Source organism: Pongo pygmaeus, chromosome 5, assembly GCF_028885625.2.
Source record: "Pongo pygmaeus isolate AG05252 chromosome 5, NHGRI_mPonPyg2-v2.0_pri, whole genome shotgun sequence".
Classification (NCBI taxonomy): domain Eukaryota; kingdom Metazoa; phylum Chordata; class Mammalia; order Primates; family Hominidae; genus Pongo; species Pongo pygmaeus.
Window position 1 is genome coordinate 52703779 of NC_072378.2, and position 21782 is coordinate 52725560.

The window sequence follows — 21782 nt, forward strand, 5'->3', positions numbered from 1 at the left end:
TTTGAAAACAAGAATTTAAAGGCAGAAACATTCATTCACAGGCTCTGCATAACCACTAAGACTAAAACAGCTCGTTGGAACTGGGAACTGCTCTAAAAGCTTTACGTGTATTGTTTCTCTTAATCCACTTTACAATCCTATGAGACAGACATTATCACCTCGCTTTATAGTTGAGGAAACTAAGACTCAGAGAAATTAACTAATTTGCCCCAAGGTAGGCTATAGATATGAAAACACACACACACACGTACAGAATTTTGATATTCAAGGCAACTATCCATATGCAAAGACATAAACTCTTTTGTTTGTATTACATAGTTTGTAATTTTAAAAAGTAATTAAAACAGTTACAAGCATTATTTAACTTTTTAAAGTTAATAGTTATTCTTTTATTTTTGGAGCTAAAGGTCCAAAAATAAAAGAATAACTAAATAAATTCTGGTTCATCAACTTGAAAGAATTACACAGCTACTAAAAATCATTGTGAATACTTTATGGAAACATTGGAAATACATAGAGTATAATGTGAAGTTAAAAATTACCAAATACAAATTGCATGTATCTTACAGTTACAGTGTTGTAAAATATATATCTGTGAGGCAAATGAGAAGAGAAAGAAAAATATTAACGTGATCTATTATTGTGGTAGAATAATAGATGAATTCTTTCTTTTTTTTTTTTTTTTTTTTAGATTCTAGAATGGGTTAGACTGGTTTATTCCAGGTCCCTTTATTTTTTTATTATTATTATTATTATTATTATTATTATTATTATTATTATTATTATACTTTAGGCTCTATGGTACATGTGCGCAACGTGCAGGTAAGTTACATATGTATACATGTGCCATGCTGGTGCGCTGCACCCACCAACTCGTCATCTAGCATTAGGTATATCTCCCAGTGCTATCCCTCCCCCCTCCCCCCACCCCACAACAGTCCCCGAAGTGTGATGTTCCCCTTCCTGTGTCCATGTGTTCTCATTGTTCAATTCTCACCTATGAGTGAGAATATGCGGTGTTTGGTTTTTTGTTCTTGCGATAGTTTACTGAGAATGATGATTTCCAATTTCATCCATGTCCCTACAAAGGACGTGAACTCATCCTTTTTTATGGCTGCATAGTATTCCATGGTGTATATGTGCCACATTTTCTTAATCCAGTCTATCATTGTTGGACATTTGGGTTGGTTCCAAGTCTTTGCTATTGTGAATAATGCCGCAATAAACATACGTGTGCATGTATCTTTATAGCAGCATGATTTATAGTCCTTTGGGTATATACCCAGTAATGGGATGGCTGGGTCAAATGGAATTTCTAGTTCTAGATCCCTGAGGAATCGCCACACTGACTTCCACAAGGGTTGAACTAGTTTACAGTCCCACCAACAGTGTAAAAGTGTTCCTATTTCTCCACATCCTCTCCAGCACCTGTTGTTTCCTCACTTTTTAATGATTGCCATTCTAACTGGTGTGAGATGGTATCTCATTGTGGTTTTGATTTGCATTTCTCTGATGGCCAGTGATGGTGAGCATTTTTTCATGTGTTTTTTGGCTGCATAAATGTCTTCTTTTGAGAAGTGTCTGTTCATGTCCTTTGCCCACTTTTTGATGGGGTTGTTTGTTTTTTTCTTGTAAATTTGTTGGAGTTCATTGTAGATTCTGGATATTAGCCCTTTGTCAGATGAGTAGGTTGCGAAAATTTTCTCCCATTTTGTAGGTTGCCTGTTCACTCTGATGGTAGTTTCCTTTGCCGTGCAGAAGCTCTTTAGTTTAATTAGATCCCATTTGTCAATTTTGGCTTTTGTTGCCATTGCTTTTGGAGTTTTAGACATGAAGTCCTTGCCCATGCCTATGTCCTGAATGGTATTGCCTAGGTTTTCTTCTAGGGTTTTTATGGTTTTAGGTCTAACATTTAAGTCTTTAATCCATCTTGAATTAATTTTTCTATAAGGTGTAAGGAAGGGATCCAGTTTCAGCTTTCTACATATGGCTAGCCAGTTTTCCCAGCACCATTTATTAAATAGGGAATCCTTTCCCCATTGCTTGTTTTTGTCAGGTTTGTCAAAGATCAGATAGTTGTAGATATGTGGCGTTATTTCTGAGGGCTCTGTTCTGTTCCATTGATCTATATCTCTGTTTTGGTACCAGTACCATGCTGTTTTGGTTACTGTAGCCTTGTAGTATAGTTTGAAGTCAGGTAGCGTGATGCCTCCAGCTTTGTTCTTTTGGCTTAGGATTGACTTGGCGATGCGGGCTCTTTTTTGGTTCCATATGAACTTTAAAGTAGTTTTTTCCAATTCTGTGAAGAAAGTCATTGGTAACTTGATGGGGATGGCACTGAATCTGTAAATTACCTTGGGAAGGATGGCCATTTTCATGATATTGATTCTTCCTACCCATGAGCATGGAATGTTCTTCCATTTGTTTGTATCCTCTTTTATTTCCTTGAGCAGTGGTTTGTAGTTCTCCTTGAAGAGGTCCTTCACATCCCTTGTAAGTTGGATTCCTAGGTATTTTATTCTCTTTGAAGCAATTGTGAATGGGAGTTCACTCATGATTTGGCTCTCTGTTTGTCTGTTATTGATGTATAAGAATGCTTGTGATTTTTGCACATTGATTTTGTATCCTGAGACTTTGCTGAAGTTGCTTATCAGCTTAAGGAGATTTTGGGCTGAGACAATGGGGTTTTCTAGATATACTATCATGTCATCTGCAAACAGGGACAATTTGACTTCCTCTTTTCCTAATTGAATACCCTTGATTTCCTTCTCTTGCCTAATTGCCCTGGCCAGAACTTCCAACACTATGTTGAATAGAAGTGGTGAGAGAGGGCATCCCTGTCTTGTGCCAGTTTTCAAAGGGAATGCTTCCAGTTTTTGCCCATTCAGTATGATATTGGCTGTGGGTTTGTCATAAATAGCTCTTATTATTTTGAGATACGTCCCATCAATACCTAATTTATTGAGAGTTTTTAGCATGAAGGGTTGTTGAATTTTGTCAAAGGCCTTTTCTGCATCTATTGAGATAATCATGTGGTTTTTGACTTTGGTTCTGTTTATATGCTGGATTACATTTATTGATTTGCGTATATTGAACCAGCCTTGCATCCCAGGGATGAAGCCCACTTGATCATGGTGGATAAGCTTTTTGATGTGCTGCTGGATTCTGTTTGCCAGTATTTTATTGAGGATTTTTGCATCAATGTTCATCAAGGATATTGGTCTAAAATTCTCTTTTTTTGTTGTGTCTCTGCCAGGCTTTGGTATCAGGATGATGCTGGCCTCATAAAATGAGTTAGGGAGGATTCCCTCTTTTTCTATTGATTGGAATAGTTTCAGAAGGAATGGTACCAGCTCCTCCTTGTACCTCTGGTAGAATTCGGCTGTGAACCCATCTGGTCCTGGACTTTTTTTGGTTGGTAAGCTATTGATTATTGCCACAATTTCAGATCCTGTTATTGGTCTATTCAGAGATTCAACTTCTTCCTGGTTTAGTCTTGGGAGGGTGTATGTGTTGAGGAATTTATCCATTTCTTCTAGATTTTCTAGTTTATTTGCGTAGAGGTGTTTGTAATATTCTCTGATGGTAGTTTGTATTTCTGTGGGATCAGTGGTGATATCCCCTTTATCATTTTTTATTGCATCTATTTGATTCTTCTCTCTTTTTTTCTTTATTAATCTTGCTAGTGGTCTATCAATTTTGTTGATCCTCTCAAAAAACCAGCTCCTGGATTCATTTATTTTTTGAAGGGTTTTTTGTGTCTCTATTTCCTTCAGTTCTGCTCTGATTTTAGTTATTTCTTGCCTTCTGCTAGCTTTTGAATGTGTTTGCTCTTGCTTTTCTAGTTCTTTTAATTGTGATGTTAGGGTGTCAATTTTGGATCTTTCCTGCTTTCTCTTGTGGGCATTTAGTGCTATAAATTTCCCTCTACACACTGCTTTGAATGCATCCCAGAGATTCTGGTATGTTGTGTCTTGGTTCTCGTTGGTTTCAAAGAACATCTTTATTTCTGCCTTCATTTAGTTATGTACCCAGTAGTCATTCAGGAGCAGGTTGTTCAGTTTCCACGTAGTTGAGCGGTTTTGAGTGAGATTCTTAATCCTGAGTTCTAGCTTGATTGCACTGTGATCTGAGAGATAGTTTGTTATAATTTCTGTTCTTTTACATTTATTGAGGAGAGCTTTACTTCCAAGTATATGGTCAATTTTGGAATAGGTGTGGTGTGGTGCTGAAAAAAATGTATATTCTGTTGATTTGGGGTGGAGAGTTCTGTAGATGTCTATTAGGTCTGCTTGGTGCAGAGCTGAGTTCAATTCCTGGGTATCCTTGTTGATTTTCTGTCTCGTTGATCTGTCTAATGTTGACAGTGGGGTGTTAAAGTCTCCCATTATTAATGTTTGGGAGTCTAAGTCTCTTTGTAGGTCACTCAGGACTTGCTTTATGAATCTGGGTGCTCCTGTATTGGGTGCATATATATTTAGGATAGTTAGCTCTTCTTGTTGAATTAATCCCTTTACCATTATGTAATGGCCTTCTTTGTCTCTTTTGATCTTTGTTGGTTTAAAGTCTGTTTTATCAGAGACTAGGATTGCAACCCCTGCCTTTTTTTGTTTTCCATTTGCTTGGTAGATCTTCCTCCATCCTTTTATTTTGAGCCTATGTGTGTCTCTGCACGTGAGATGGGTTTCCTGAATACAGCACACTGATGGGTCTTGAGTCTTTATCCAATTTGCCAGTCTGTGTCTTTTAATTAGTCCATTTACATTTAAAGTTAATATTGTTATGTGTGAATCTGATCCTGTCATTATGACGTTAGCTGGTTATTTTGCTCGTTAGTTGATGCAGTCCCTTCCTAGTCTCGATGGTCTTTACAATTCGGTATGATTTTGCAGTGGCTGGTACCGGTTGTGCCTTTCCATGTTTAGCGCTTCCTTCAGGAGCTCTTTTAGGGCAGGCCTGGTGGTGACAAAATCTCTTAGCATTTGCTTGTCTGTAAAGTATTTTATTTCTCCTTCACTTATGAAGCTTAGTTTGGCAGGATATGAAATTCTGGGTTGAAAATTCTTTTCTTTAAGAATGTTGAATATTGGCCTCCACTCTCTTCTGGCTTGTAGGGTTTCTGCCGAGAGATCCGCTGTTAGTCTGATGGGCTTCCCTTTGATGGTAACCCGACCTTTCTCTCTGGCTGCCCTTAACATTTTTTCCTTCATTTCAACTTTGGTGAATCTGACAATTATGTGTCTTGGAGTTGCTCTTCTCGAGGAGTATCTCTGTGGCGTTCTCTGTATTTCCTGAATCTGAATGTTGGCCTGTCTTGCTAGATTGGGGAAGTTCTCCTGGATAATATCCTGCAGAGTGTTTTCCAACTTGTTTCCATTCTCCCCGTCACTTTCAGGTACACCAATCAGACGTAGATTTGGTCTTTTCACATAGTCCCACATTTCTTGGAGGCTTTGCTCATTTCTTTTTATTCTTTTTTCTTTAAACTTCCCTTCTCGCTTCATTTCATTCATTTCATCTTCCAGGGCTGATACCCTTTCTTCCATTTGATCGCATCGGCTCCTGAGGCTTCTGCATTCTTCACGTAGTTCTCGAGCCTTGGTTTTCAGCTCCATCAGCTCCTTCAAGCACTTCTCTGTATTGGTTATTCTAGTTATACATTCTTCTAAATTTTTTTCAAAGTTTTCAACTTCTTTGCCTTTGGTTTGAATATCCTCCCGTAGCTCGGAGTAATTTGATCGTCTGAAGCCTTCTTCTCTCAGCTCGTCAAAGTCATTCTCCGTCCAGCTTTGTTCCGTTGCTGGTGAGGAACTGCGTTCCTTTGGAGGAGGAGAGGTGCTCTGCATTTTAGAGTTTCCAGTTTTTCTGCTCTGTTTTTTCCCCATCTTTGTGGTTTTATCTACTTTTGGTCTTTGATGATGGTGATGTACAGATGGGTTTTTGGTGTGGATGTCCTTTCTGCTAGTTTTCCTTCTAACAGACAGGACCCTCAGCTGCAGGTCTGTTGGAGTACCTGGCCGGCCGTGTGAGGTGTCAGTCCGCCCCTGCTGGGGGGTGCCTCCCAGTTAGGCTGCTCGGGGGTCAGGGGTCAGGGACCCACTTGAGGAGGCAGTCAGCCCGTTCTCAGATCTCCAGCTGCGTGCTGGGAGAACCACTGCTCTCCTCAAAGCTGTCAGACAGGAACATTTAAGTCTGCAGAGGTTACTGCTGTCTTTTTGTTTGTCTGTGCCCTGCCCCCAGAGGTGGAGCCTACAGAGGCAGGCAGGCCTCCTTGAGCTGTGGTGGGCTCCACCCAGTTCAAGCTTCCAGGCTGCTTTGTTTACCTAAGCGAGCCTGGGCAATGGCGGGCGCCCCTCCCCCAGCCTCGCTGCCGACTTGCTGTTTGGTCTCTGACTGCTGTGCTAGCAATCAGCGAGACTCCGTGGGCGTAGGACCCTCTGAGCCAGGTGCGGGCTATACTCTCCTGGGGCATCGTTTCCTAAGCCCGTCGGAAAAACATAGTATTCGGGTGGGAGTGGCCCGACTTTCCAGGTGCCGTCTGTCACCCCTGGAAAGGGAACTCCCTGACCCCTTGCGCTTCCCGAGTGAGGCAATGCCTCGCCCCTGCTTCCGCTGGCGCACGGTGCACTCACCCACTGACCTGCGCCCACTGTCTGGCACTCTCTAGTGAGATGAACATGGTACCTCAGATGGAAATGCAGAAATCACCCGTCTTCTGCGTTGCTCGCGCTGGGAGCTGTAGACCGGAGCTGTTCCTATTCGGCCATCTTGGCTCCTCCCTCCAGGTCCCTCGAATTCTTTCTTAATAATACACTAAACAATACACCTACCATGCCAGTAACTATTCCAAGTACCTTATAGATTATTATTCTATTCTCTCAATAACTTTATGAAGTAGGCACTATTATCATCTCTATTTTACATTTGAGGAAAAAGAGACACAGAGAGGCTAGGTAACATGACCCAAATCATTAGCAACTAGTACAGCTAGTAAGGTCCAGAACTGATATTTTAACCCGGCATCTGGCTCCAATGTCCACACACTAAGTCATTAATGCCGTGCTCTCTGATATTGCCATGACATCTGTACCATTTAAGAGAAGAAATCAACATTTTTCCGGCAAGAACATCTTGATGCTCAAATCGTGATCATTTTTTATCTTAGTTTTGAAATATATTCTTCTTCACTACTGAACAAAATTCTCAAAATCAGTAGCCACTGAACTGGCAGGGAGCCAGACATAGGTCACAATTTTTAAAGCACACAGTTATCTAGCTGAACATGTATCACTCCTAAAACTAATTGAGCTAAAAATATTTTTCTTCCAATTTATACCAGTGCGTGGGATACGATAGACATTTGGGTCCGGGGGAATTTTTTAATGAATTGAATCTATAGCTTTCTTAACTTTTCACAGATGGAAAATTGATTTATACACAGGATCTATATACTTCTATATACCTGCACTATATATACTATACTATATGAATATACGTATAGAAATTAAATAAAGCAAATTTGAAAACCATGAGGAACAATATCACTGTGGTTTTTTTTTCTTTTATGAATGTCTAATCTGTCAGCAAACTGTGGTATTTAGACATAAAAGTGGGTTCTGAGTTTCTTTGGGCCAAGCAAAATGGGAAACCTAAGTCCTCCTGTGCCTCTTGAAATAATGACTACCAGTTACCAAGCCTACTATTACCTGGTTACTGTATTAAGTAATTTACCTTTTTTTAATTTCGATTGCTTTACACAGAGCTCTTTAAAATAGATATTATATTGCGTTTAACGTATGAAGAAGCTGAATCTCAGAAGAACAAAATTGACTAAATTCATACAAGCAGAAAATGGTAGAACCAGGATTCAAAGCCAAAAGCTGTCTACATATTAAATGCATATTTTCTATCTCTCCTTTTATGGAAGGGAGTCGGGGAAGAAAAACCAACTTTCTATTTTTCTCACTGCAACTTACAAGTAAAATTTCTCACACAGAGCTTTATATATATAGGTGACTTTTATCCAAATTTGGGGAGGTAGGGAACGGGAAAGGAAGAGAGAAACAGAGACAGAGAAAGAATATGTTGGTTTTTTTCCCCTTAGCCAAGCATTCATCAAAAAGAACTGGATGTTGAAAGAAAAGACTATATGCTTTCAAGTTTCCATGTGGAAAGAAAGGTTTCTCTCTCCACACATTATGAAGCAACGTTGTATTTGAACACCTAAACTGCTCAACTTCAGCCACTTCTCCTACAGGAAAAACAAAGGTGCTCCCAGAAAGCTGAGCGCAGAGCAGAAGAACACAGCCTACACACTCTGCCTCAGCAGTGGCTTCCAGTCACCAAATAAAACAAATTACCCATAAAGTAGTCATTTCTTTCCTTTCAACGTATACTGAGGAATCTGGGAACAACTGGACACAGTTCGCCACCTTGTGATCAGGAGAAGACATGCAGTTTCCTGAAGGACAGCCAACCCTCAGTGCAGAAGCCACAAAGGGAAGCTTTGTGACTCAGGGCCCCAGGCTCCAGAGCACCACATACGATGTATCTGGAGATGTGCGGTGCGGGGTTATTTCTGCACTCTCTCCCAGCGCCAGCCTGAGGCCACATAGAGAAATGACTGAAATCGGTCTTTATTGCACACACTACAGCATTGCTGCAAAACCCTTATCAAAGTCATGAACTTGGAGTCAATGAACCTGTTTCTGCTATTAACTACCAAGTGACCTTGAGCAAGTCGCCTAATTCCTGTGGGCCACGTTTGCAAATGAGAAAGGTTGACCAGGTGATCTATAGGGGCTCATCTAGCTCTAAAAATGTGAGTGTACTGTCAGAGTGAAATTGCTTTCTCTCTGATCTTCTCACTGGCCTTCAGATTTCTGATCTCTTTTGCGCTCTATCACCAAAGTTATCTTGTGAAATATAGCTATACTCCTGTCGTTCCTGTAACAGAGCTTACAAAACCATCCATGAGTGGCCCATTTGCCCACTGTTCTTTGTCTACTACCAAGTGAATTCATTCATTTATTCATTAAAGAAATATTTGTTATGTGTTCCCCACCGTGTCCCCACGTCCACACTATCCCGAGCACATAGAACTACTTTCAGTCCCCCAGCATACCAGGTTTTTTTGTATCTCTTGCCTTTGCTCATGCTGTTACATTTGCTTGGAATGCCTTTCCCACATCTTCCTCCAAACCAACTCATATTCATCTCAGTGTAAAAGTTATCTTGTTTCTGAAACTTTCCAGGAATTTCCTATATTTTCCTAACATTTCATACCTTGATTACAGTATTTGGCACACTGCCTTGAAAGTACATGTGTACATGTGTAATGAAATATGAAATAATGTCTTTTTTTTTGAGGCAAAGTCTTACTATCACTGAGGCTGGAGTGCAATGATGAGATCATAGCTCACTGCAGCCTCCAACTTCTAGCTCAAGCAATCCTCCCATCTCAGTCTCTTAAGTAGCTAGGACTACAGGTATGCGCCACCATGCCTGGCTAATTGTGTGTGTGTGTGTGTGTGTGTGTGTGTGTGTGTGTAGAGAGAGAGAGAGAGAGATGGGGTCTCTCTGTGTTGATTATACTGGTCTTGAACTCCTGGTCTCAAGCAATCCTCCCTCCTTGGCCTCCCAAAGTGTTGGGATTACAGGCATTAGCCACCCCACTGGGCTGAGATAATATCTTGATACACTCAGTGGTGCATTTCTTTTCCCCCTGAAATTTCCTTTATACTTCCCCCACTACTCAGACAGAGGGCTTTTTACATGCACTACCCCTAGGGTACAGCTATTACTGCCCAAACGAACAGAAAACTTTCTTCCACAGATGTGAGCATCACAATGAACTTGTGAAATTCACAGCAAAACTGTGAAGCTGATAGCTATGAGAGGAAGGTATTTTACATGTTAAGAACCTGAACATTTTAAGTACAAAAGTCAATATTTATATCCTAAGCACAAGATTCTGGAGCAAAGAGATAGAGAAAGAGTTAGCCTCCCCAACCACTCCAATTCCACACCCACCAACAGACTAAACAGTTCAAAATGGGAGCCAGGCTCCTGCTGACTGCCCAGCCTCAAGCCAAGTCCTAGGTGGGAGTGAGAACTTAGAGCCCACTTTCTCTCTGGTACCTGGGAGGCAGCAGCATTGCAGATGTGCTCTGAGTTAGTGGCATGGTGGAAGTAAAGGAGAAAATGTGGTGTGCAACAGAAGCTCCAGAAGACCTCTGAGTTTCCTCAGAGTGGCATGGAGATCAGAATCTGGAAGCTTGTGTGCCCCTAAGATGTGAAAGAGATGGACAAAAGACAAACAGTGACCCCTAAAGGGCCCAGAAGTCAGAGGAGGAAACAAAGTGGCCACCATGGCCGTTATGACCAGGGGCTCTTTGGATGGCCTCTATCAACACGTGGCCCTTCCATATGCATTTCTTACTTTTCTTTGTGTCTCCACTGGCTAGCACAGTGGCCAAGAAGTACTTGCTTTGTAAAATAATGTAGTTGGGATAATGAAGCAGGAAAGTGTCACTAGGGAACCTGAGTTCTGTTTGCCCCATTTTCCTTAACTTTCTATGTAACCAACCTCCAAGCACCATTAATAACAAAACAACTCTAACACTGGTGCTCTGATGAGGAAATATGAAAAACAAACGATAGGCATATAGAATTCCAAAATGTGTAGGGCTACACAGTCTGTGAGTACAAGCTGGGATTGCAAACAAACACCTGAAGTATTTTTAAATTATTAATACTTTATTATATTAGCACTGAATATATTAATTTTTCTCCTAACATTTTAGATATCAAATATAAAGTGTAGTACATACACACATACATTGTGAATATTTTCTGTTTCTATCCATGCAGGTCTTATTAAGAGTCCTGTGAAGTGGAGGGAATTGGGGGTCAGACAAGACTTGTTGCAGAGCACTGGGTAAGGAGTGGCATTTCTACAGCTTCTTCAGCTGAGTGGATATGCACCTCTTACTGCACATGGTGGATGACAGGGGTGACGCAGGTGCAGCCAACAGTCACCAGCACCTTCTCCAACTGGAAAGAAACAGAGCAGCCTTGGTGCTTCCTCCGGACGACCAGGGTCTCTTGCTGGATGGGAACGGAATTCATGGAGATGTCTTCCTTTCCTTGAGCATTGATGCAGCCCAAGTTCCTACACTGGGCCTGTACAACTTCTGAGGGGTACCGGTTGGGGTCCCAAGTGACACTGCAGGAGGAGCAAGCCAAAGCACAATGGTGAGGCATGGGGGAGAAAGACAGCGAATGAGAGCCCCACAGCACTTGGTGTTCACCTGCAGGGAGGCAGTTCTGCAGGGCTGTGGCACAGGGTCCGGAGCCACACAGCCTGGAAGCATACACCAGCCTCTGGCAGTGGCTTACCTTTCTAAGTCTCAGTTTCCTTAACTATAAGATGGGGATTTTCATATTCCATTTTCTCATGTGACTGTTGAGAATACTCAGTGATACAAGTACATATAAAATACCCCACTGTACAAATGTTAGCATTCAATTAACATTAGATCTTTCATTGGCATTACTATTATTTCTTTATTCTCTGCCTGGAGATTGAACGTCACTAGTCAGTCTTCCATCACTAGTTGGTCTACAGAGCCTGCTGCTTGGAAAGGAAAGCCACAGTCTCAGATGTCTGTGAATCTCAGACCTTCTCTCCATTTCTCCTTTAATAGGCCCCTCTGCCTGGAGGCATAAAGACCGCAACATTTATCCTGCCAGCTTGACATTGTACATACTCCACTTGTAGTGTGACAGGACTCCCACCAGGTTACTTGAGGGTGTGTGTCCACTATCTGAACCCTGAAGGATGGGCAGTGAGCCAAGGCCACCATGCACAGCCGAGGAGCAGGCCACTGAGAACCCAAACATCTCAGAGAGTATCTGAGGACCTACCAAGGAAAACAGTCCCATTGGACACACACAGTAGGCAAAGAGCCAGAAAATTCACTAAAGAGCAGCTTAGAGATGGGAGGCAGAGCGGATCTCTAGATCTGTCCTGCTGTGGCCCTAGGGCGCCCCATATGTAAGTCTTAATAAACTCATCCACTCGCTAAGCTGGACTTGTCCAAGTCATTCTTTGGTCTCTCCACATCTTCCCAGTTCGAGGCAGGGGGCACTACAGTCCCAAGGTTTTCTCATAACACACTCACATGAGAAGATATGTGACAACCCCAGAAGCACTTCAATTGTCCCTGGAATCTACTTTTATATTTACATTTGGAGAGTATGAGGGAGTGCTTGGTGTTCCAAGAACCTGTATCTTAATGCCAAATTACAAGACGGTACCCTGAAGCTCTCCACCTAACATCCCATTTCCCAGACTGGCCTTTCTCCTCCACTTATTCCCACTCCTTAAAGGATAATGTCTAATCTGAGTGAATCTCCTTAAACTGACTTTTCTGTTTCCCGTTTATCCTCATGAGGAGATAATTATGCAATCTGCTTTAAAGAACCCTCTCTTCCAACACAGGAAAATTTGTGAATTCTATCCTAGAACTACATGAAGCAGAAAAAAGCACAAAGTCTATGAGAATGTGGAAGCAAAATATTAGGACCGTCAACCACAAAGGTGAACCTATTTCAAAACAAGAAAGATATGAGCTCCCAGATAGTGAAATTTTCATTGTTAAAAGGATTTTCCCTTTTATTTTTTCTATGTATTCTACATTTTCTACTTTATGATTAGAATGAATTAACATATTTTTCCAAAGAATGTGAAGATCAGTCTCGTTTGCACTTACGTGTAATTCCAGGGGGAGGTGGAGCGGCTCTCGATGTTACGTGACATGGAAACACGCTGGTTTTCGTTGATGATGCCAATGTCAAGCTTCATACTACCTCCTGGCACAGGCGGGCAACTCTCAGGCTTTTGGAAAAAAGTGTGTCCTACTTTGGGGATTTTCCGAGCTGCTGCCTCACTCAGAAAGGCAAGCCCCAATATTGACAGCAGAAAGTACTTGACCTGGAAAATAGAAGACGCTGCAATCAGTTAGAGACTCGCCTCACCTACTAGCAAGAGATGCATGGTCTGGCGGAATTCAGCATTCCTGTCCTTTTATGGGATCAGGGCTTCTCATTGCACCTCAGTTCCTCACCTGGAAATAGGAACACTCACACCTAAAGGTATCAAGGTGCCAAACTGAGAACTAAACTCATTAGCCTAGCTAGTAACTGAAGCCCTCCATAGACTAAAAGCTCCCAAACAGTGAGACAGAAAGATACTAGGGTCTGAGATTGAGTTAAAATCCCATCTGGCTTCCTTGCTGAGCCTCCAGTTTCTCTTCCTTCCAGCTGGATAATAATGCTCACTTTATGAGACTACTAATGAGAGTAAATAGAATGTTCTATATAAAACACCTATAAATCTGTATAAGAAAAATAGAGGCTTAATAAACGATAGCTCTTGTTTTTATTTCCAACTTGATATCCCATGAATCTCCCACAAAATCCTTCTTCGGAGCCATCCCTCTACCTAGAATACACTGCCTAGAATACTCTGTCTGTCAAAATCCTACCCTTCCATTAAGGCCCAGCTCAGATGTGATCTCCTCTAAGAACAGTCCCTAAAATGGCTCAATCAGAAGTATGTTTATTATCCTTAAATTATAAAACATTGGTCATCTAGCACTCAAGAGGCATTTTTTAATTGTCTGGAAATGTAGTATTTGTGTTCCTGTCAGATCTACACCCATTAGATTGTAAGTTCCTGCATATTACACATGTTCCATAAACACTTTTGGAATGAATGAAAGAGTGAGTGAGTGAATGAGTGAACAAAATGATACAGCTAAATTGAACTATATAGTGAAGCTCACTGCATTAAGAAAAACATTATGCAAAACCAACAATAGCAAAGTTCCAATTATCCATGCTAATTGAAAGAAACCGGGGCACTAATGATGCACGACAACAGAGAATATGGAAACTATTTCTCTTTAGCTCTGGAGCATTTTTTTTATACTTACATTGAAATGCCAGTTTATCTGGTGTTATAGGAATGCGCAAAGAATGAAAGTGCACTGAAGACCTAATGAAAAGAAAAGCTAAAAATCTTGCCAGATTCCCTTTGTCACAACCATGCTTTGCTCACCCACCATTGCCACTGACCCTTACTGGGGATGAGCAAGGCCCATCACCAACTCTCACATAATACAGAAGAAGAGCTGAAGGCTGAGTGCGGTGGCTCACGCCTGTAATCCCAGCATTTTGGGAGGCTGAGGTGGGCGGATCACCTGAAGTTGGGAGTTCAGGATCAGCCTAGCCAACATGGTGAAACCTCATCTCTACTAAAAATATAAAAATTAGCCAGGCGTGGTGGTGCACGCCTGTAATCCCAGCTACTCGGGAGGCTGAGGCAGGAGAATCCTTTGAACCCAGGAGGTAGAAGTTGCAGTGAGCCAAAATCACCACTGCACTCCAGCCGGGGCGACAGTGCAAGACTCCTTCTTGGAAAAAAAAAAAAGAAGAGCTGAAGATAAGTTGCTTTTATTCTCTAGGTTTAGCGTTGTTCAGGCTCACACCTTCCATGAGTTAAGGTAGGGCAGGTGATTAGACTTGTTGGTTTCAAAGGCCCTCCTTTTCATATTTTGCAGATACTAGAGACAAAAAACAATAAGAGTAAACAAAAAGGTCATAGTGTCCATTTGCCATACTGAGGAAGCTGATACTAAAAGAAGCTGAAAGCAAGGTTGACCCAGAAAAGTCAGAATGAGGCTGATTTGCCTTTAGATAATCAGCAATCATCAACTTTTATCCCCCACAATCGTTCGTTCATTCAACAACTAGTTCTTGACTTTATAGTGTGGTAGCTCAGGGCATGGGCGTCAGAGTCAGAAGTCCAGGGTCTGTAACTCAATTCCAGGACTCTTAGAAGCTATGATTCTGTTTCCTCAAAAAAAAAAAAAAAAAGTGAAGATTAAATGAGATGATCCATATAAATCATGAAGAACACTGGCAGCATATTTGATAAGTATCCAATACTGGCGACTCTTGCTAACTCTATATTGTGCTACACAGTGGACTAAATAGATGTGGAATTTACACTCATATACCTTCTGTCTTGACAAATTGCTATGGCGTTTGTTTGTTTGTTTGTTTGTTTGTTTGTTTGTTTTGATGGAGTCTCACTCTGTCGCCCAGGCTGGAGTACAGTGGCACAATCTCGGCTTACTGCGATCTCCGCCTCCCAGGTTCAAGTGATCCTCCTGCCTCAGCCTTCCGAGTAGCTGGGATTACATACGTGCGCCACCACACCTGCTAATTTTTTGTATTTTTAGTAGAGACAGGCTTTCATCATGTGGTCAGGCTGGTCTTGAACTCCTGACCTCAAGTGATCTGCCCACCTCAGCCTCCCAAAATGCTGGGATTACAGGCCTGAGCTACCGCGCCTGGCCTGCTATGACTTTTTTTTTTTTTAAAAGATGCCAACTTATATTAGAGGGCCTTAGGTAACTTCCCAAGCCTACCAATCACATCTTTAGGGTTCTTAAGTAAATTCCTCCTTTGTGTTTTCTCTTTCCTCCTCTGTGTCATACTCACTGAATCACTGTTAATCTTCATTATGAAAACTTTTAAATACATACATTGGAGTTATATGATTTAGCAATAATTACCATGCTTCTAACAAGTCATTATTACATTTGCTTATATATTCTTAGAGTATATTAGAAAATTCTTTTACATCTCTTTAAACACTGGATTTTCACAACTACCTGGTGAGGTAATCAGAGCTAGTATTGATTATCCCAATTAGACAGATGAAAGAGTTCTGTCCCAGAGGGAATAAATAACTTGATTGGGTTCACCAGCCTATGAGTACCAGTCTGGGGACTCAAACCTAGGTGTCAGTAGTCAGTGCTATTGTCATTGAAGGTCATTTTTATTATTACCAACATTAATCTTAGTTTTGTCTCATTAGAAGGGCCAAGTATTTTAAGTAATGTGACAGCTGTACTAGATGTGCTTAAGTGTTGTAGGTCACATAGCTTGTTATCAGGAAATCAGATGATGTCTGCAAATTACTCCAATTTGCTCCACAAAGCTTTGATCTGAAACTGTAGATTTTAGTGGTTATGTAATACAGAGCAGGGGCTCTGAACCAGGCTGTTGCTGGTTCTTAAGAATGATTTAAACAGCACCTCTCAGAGAAATCCAGAGCATGACTTGAACTCTTATATGCCACCTATAAAGCAGATGATAGATATCGCTCTCGATCTGTAGAATAGGGGACAGAGGCAAGGGAAAGCACCAGGTGAAGGTGAGGTGTAACAGGACACCAACCTTCTCAGCCTAGCTTTGCACCTCACTCTAATGTGAACCCACCTGAGCAACCTGAACATCCATCCTCTATACTCACCAGCAATGTGTGAACACATGTAAGCATGCACCTGGCCAACCTCTAGGTCCATGAGAATTTGCCTCAACTACTTATTGAGGATGTCCTATCTGCCTGCACCTCTCAACTTCTAATCCTATTCCAATGCTGCTTGAACTGTTATGTTTCTTGCTGACAACCCAACAGATTTCTTTAAGGAAACTAGAAATAGAAATAGCTATGGAGCACAAAAAAGCTACCCAACAGAATTGCTTGGATGCAATGGCTTTAAATTCAGAAATCTTGCCTCTGAACCATTCAAAGGGAAGCATACTGTATGTGGAGACAGAAAGCTTAGATTGGTGTGCCAGTTCTTGTGCTTACAGTATCCAGCAATGTTAAATAAATAGCCCAATTGAGCTTTTGTTCATCTATATAAAGTGGAAAGCATTCACATCTACTTCAGTGGATTGATCAGAATTTCCAGAATAATAATAACAATATTAATATGAACAGTTAACACTTACTGAATGCTTTCTCTATCATTATCAGTCGTTGTTTATTAGAATGGCCAAATTAACTGAAAATTAAGCATACACAAATCTGCCAGTACAGACTCATTTATTCTCAAAGATATTAATTAATCCTCCCAATAAATTCCATGAGAAAGATGCCATTGTTATCCACACCGTACTGTTGAGGAAATGGAGGAACAGAGAAGATAAATAACTTACCCAAAATCCTACATTTAGCAAGCAGTGGAGACAGGTCTGCCTGACATCAAAGCCTATGCCCCTAAATATGGCACTTTGCTGAGCTACATGTAATCTTTAAAATAACACATAAATATAAAATAAAACATACCATTGCTATATGCCATGAACCTTTTATGATATTCAAGCTCTTTTAAGTTGTACAGCTTGTAAAAGGAGAAAAAAAGGAAATTATCTAAGCCAATAATATGATGCAGGATTTCCTAACCCCTGTTTTCATGTACCTCTATAGTAAATTCTTCCCAGGCCTTATCTGACTAATGCCAGGCAAGATTCCGGACCTGCTGGGGCTAGATTTTCATTGCATTAACATCTCTCTTTCCTCCAAGAAGAATGAGATGGTGCAAAATAAATAAATAGCAATCAGAGACATGGGAAATCTCCCTTCTCTAGGAGCTGTCCAAAGTCAACACTGGGTGATTTCCTTTCTTCCATCCAGGGCAGTCCTGTAGTCTCAGGGGAATCATTAAACCTCTTGAGGCCCGTTTCCTTGGTTAAAATGTATATGTACGTAATCACTAAAGGGCTGGCCAAGCTCCCACCATGAGATAAGAATTTCAGGCCAACCTGACTCTATAATGGATGGCCACAGGAGAGAACATGCTAGTTGTCTGTGATGCCAAGGACTGTACACACTAACACCACCTGGGCAAAAGCCATTGGGTGAGGAGCTGCATTTTTTTTTCTTTGAGACAGAGTCTCGCTATGTCACCCAGGCTGGAGTGCAGTGCTGTGATCTTGGCTCATTGCAACCTCCGCCTCCCAGGTTCAAGCCATTCTCCTGCCTCAGCCTCCCAAGTAGCTGGGATTACAGGCAACTGCTCCATGCCCAGCTAATTTTTGTATTTTTAGTAGAGACCATGCTGCATGTTGGCCAGGCTGGTCTCGAACCCCTGACCTCAAGTGATCCACCCACCTCAGCCTCCCAAAGTGCTGGGATTACAGGCATGAGCCACCAGGCTCAACCTAATTTTTGTATTTTTAGTAGAGACCGGGTTTTGCTATGTTGGTCAGGCTGGTCTCGAACTCCTGAGCTCATGTGATCCGCCTGCCTTGGCCTCCTAAAGTGCTGGGATTACAGGCATGAGCCACCATGCCTGGCCAGGAACTGCATTTTTATGCCATTATAACTTTTCTAGTTATTTTTTTCTTTTTCTCCACCAGACAGGAGTCAAAATTAAAGTCATCTCTGTTTTTTAAAGAAGTAATTCCAAAAAGACCCCAATCAAACCTAATTCCTTAGGATTCTGTTTTCTGAAATCCTAGGCATGACTGTCCTTAAACCAGAATGATTGCTGCTACTCACCATGGCTGGGCCATGCAGGGTCCTCACTGTCATGTTGCGCTGGTGGCTTGCTTTGTGCAGGAAGCTCTTTCTGTGAATGTATCTTCCTGTGTATGCCTGTGTTCTATCAATGAGAGTACCTGTTAGTTTTATAGCAATCATTGCCCCTGTTTCGATTGACCTGCTTACTGTCTTTAAGTTGTGGTTGACCCAGAGTTACTGACGAATGCAGGGGTTTTTTTTTTTATTCCATTTCCCGAAGGGGAACAAAAGGGGGACCCTAAAGAAAGGGATGACAGGAAAAGGACCAAATTTTTCTTTCCTTCTACCCTACTTCCACCCCCATTGCCCACAAATCAGAGCAAAATTTTTAATTTACTACGGAGATGAACCAAGTTAGAAATTGTTGTCAAATCTTTTTTGTTCTTCCACAAATTGCCAACACCCTTGTCACAGACCGTATGTTCTACTTTCTAGTCATGCAATATGAATCGTGATTTAAATGGGAGAAAACTCATCCTTAGAGGAGCCTTGGTACTAAACTATCTTTACCTCCATTTTATGAATGGGAAAACAAAACTAAAGAAAAGAATGACATCTGAAAAATTCAGAAATGATATACCCTCTTAGTTTTTTTATCTCCCTGAACTAATTATTTTTTGACCCGATGTTTAGACTCCTACTGGTGCTTAATAAATAATCATTATTCATTCTGTTGAAAAAACAAACTGTTTTCCTCTGCTGTTACACCACAACCAGCAACACAAGAGATTTCCATGACCATATATGTGGGGATTTATCTCCATCAACCAGCAAGCAATCAATTCTGCATCCAATGCCAGCTAGGCATCTTCTAATCCAATTCAATTCTGACACTATCTCCAGGTAGGTAGAGTCAGATCCCACAGGCTGAGGGCTCAGTCCCACAAAACTGCTCCCACTTTAAGCACCAATCACAGGTCCAAGCCTCTGGGACTTCTGACCGACTGGCCTCAAGTTCAGGTTCCCACAAACCCCTTGAGTTTGATTAGGCTTGATTAATTTGTTAGAACAGCTCACAAAACTTAGGGAACACTAATTTATATTTACCAGTATATTCTAAAGGATATTTTTAAGGATAGAAGTCAACAGCCAGATGAAAAGGTACATAGGGCAAGGTTTGAAAGGGTCACAAGCACAGAAGTGTTCCTTCCCATGGAGCTGGGGTGCACCACCCTCCCAGCACAGGAATGAGTTACTGTTTACCTTTCTTAGAACTTCCACAAGTTCAGCAGTCCAAAGGCTCTTTGTATCCCATCCTCTTGGGCCTTTTATGGAGTCTTCATTGGGCAGACATGATTACAATATGGAAAACTGTAAACAAATGTGATTGGATAAAAAGGGTATAACCTGATATTAACAGGTTGAATGAGGAAACTCAGCCAGGCCTGTCTGTTCAGATTCTTCTTGGCCTCTCTGAGCAGCCTTCCTTCCTCCTGGGTAGAGGGGAGGACCCTTCCTGAATTGAGGGTCTTACAGCCTATGATTAGAACAAGGTAAATCAAAGAATTTCTTTATGACCAGCTCCAAGACAAAAGTTGTGGGGGTGATTAGATGACAGGATATTTTCCGTTTCTATGGTCTTGGGGAGAAAAGGTGGGCAGGAGAAGTTCAGAGAGGGAGATTCTTTTTTCTGAGGCCTATTTCTTAAGCCTAAAGTGCCCCAACATTACAATAAAAGACTGTCTTTTTCACCTTTATTGCTCTGAAGCTGTCTGAAGCTGCTTCAGGAACCAAAGACAAGAAAGCTAAATACCCTAACAAAAGATATGCTTATTATTTTTATCACTTAGGATATAATGAGGGCTGTGGGAGTTATGAACCAGGAGCCATGGACAAATATATATATATATAAAATCACATTTATACAACACTTAAATGCCCATTACCTTGGCTATCTCTAAGAATGATTTTTTTTAACCAAAATTAATTAGCAAGTAGAAGCCTTTAAATGCAAGATTGGCAGCCCTGGCGCTGCAGCTGGGGCAGCAGAGCCAGGACGGCCCAGGAACTGACAGACTTGAGGGATAGGCGGACTGACCATAGCCGACCAGCCAAAGCCCATCAGCCCGCTCAAGAACCTGCTGGCTAGCGGCTTTGGTGGCATGTGCCTGGTGTTCATGGTGCACCCTCTGGACACTGTCAAGGTCCGACTGCAGACACAGCCACCGAGTTTGCCTAGACAGCCTCCCATGTACTCTGGGACCTTTGACTCTCTCCCAAAGACTCTTAGAAGGGGCATCACAGGGCTATATCAGGGAATGGCTGCCCCTATCATCGGTGTCACCCCCATGTTTGCTGTGTGCTGTGTTTTCTATGACAGAAACACCTAGAGGATGTTCTCAGCTATCCCCAGCTGTTTGCAGCTGGGATGTTATCTGGTACATTCACCACAGGCATCATGACACCTGGAGAACCCATCAAGTGCTTGTTACACTTTCAGCCTTCTTCAGGGGAAACCAAGTACACTGGAACCTTGGACTGTGCAAAGAAGTTGTACCAGGAGTTTCAGATCCAAGGCATCTACAAAGGGACCGTGCTTACCCTTATGTGAGATGTTCCAGCTAGCGAAACGTATTTCACGACATAAGAATGGCTAAAAAATATCTTCACTCTGGAAGGAAAGAGGGTCCATGAGCTCAGTGTGCCTTGAATCCTGGTGGCTGGGTGCATTGCAGGGATCTTCAAGTGGGCTATGGCAGTCCCCCAAGATGTGCTCAAGTCTCCCTTCCAGACTGCACCTCCTGGGAAATATCCTAATGGTTTTGGAGATGTGCTGAGGGAGCTGATATGGGATGAAGGAATCACATCCTTGTCTAAAGGGTCTGATGCAGTGATGACCCAAGCCCTCCCAGCCAATGCGGCCTGTTTCCTTGGCCTTGAAGTTGCCATGAAGTTTCTTAATTGGGCCACCCCCGACTTGTGAGGCAGAAGGCTGCTCAAGACTTCTGGATGCTGGAACTGTCACTGAGAAGGAAGAGTAGTGGGCAGAACTAAGCAGACTTGGAGAGTGAAGGGACGAGACAGTGGGATCAGAGCTCTGCACATGGACTTGGTGAGACTATTGCCTTAATGACATCCTCTACCTTGTATAACTTGGTGTGTCATTTCACAACTTGAATTCATTCTTGTCAATGTAAGGGACCTTAAGGGGATTTGGAAATCTAGTAGTTTCTAGACCAGATACTACCTGTGGCAAGAATACTGCCTACCAGTTGACGGTTGGCCCTACCATACCCAAAGTGTTTCTCATTAAAGAGGTAATCTCAGCTTCTCGCTGGAGGCACTTTGGATGTTTTCAACCAGCTGACCAGGGGCTGAGATCGTCTTCAATCCC

General features: G+C 41.9%; 1 protein-coding gene and 1 pseudogene across 1 annotated transcript; one reads left to right on the forward strand and one right to left on the reverse strand.

The window, feature by feature from the left end:
• Positions 1-10739: 10739 nt before the first annotated feature.
• IL17F (interleukin 17F) lies at positions 10740-18531 on the reverse strand. Its single transcript, XM_054492987.1, has 3 exons — positions 18428-18531; positions 12777-12997; positions 10740-11227 (listed from the first exon to the last, which is right to left on the reverse strand). Exons 1-3 carry the CDS (start codon positions 18458-18460, stop codon positions 10990-10992), a joined length of 492 nt encoding a protein of 163 aa, XP_054348962.1. The 5' UTR covers positions 18461-18531; the 3' UTR covers positions 10740-10989.
• A 1962-nt stretch (positions 18532-20493) lies between these two features.
• LOC129039399 (mitochondrial carnitine/acylcarnitine carrier protein-like) lies at positions 20494-21371 on the forward strand (annotated as a pseudogene).
• Positions 21372-21782: the final 411 nt, after the last annotated feature.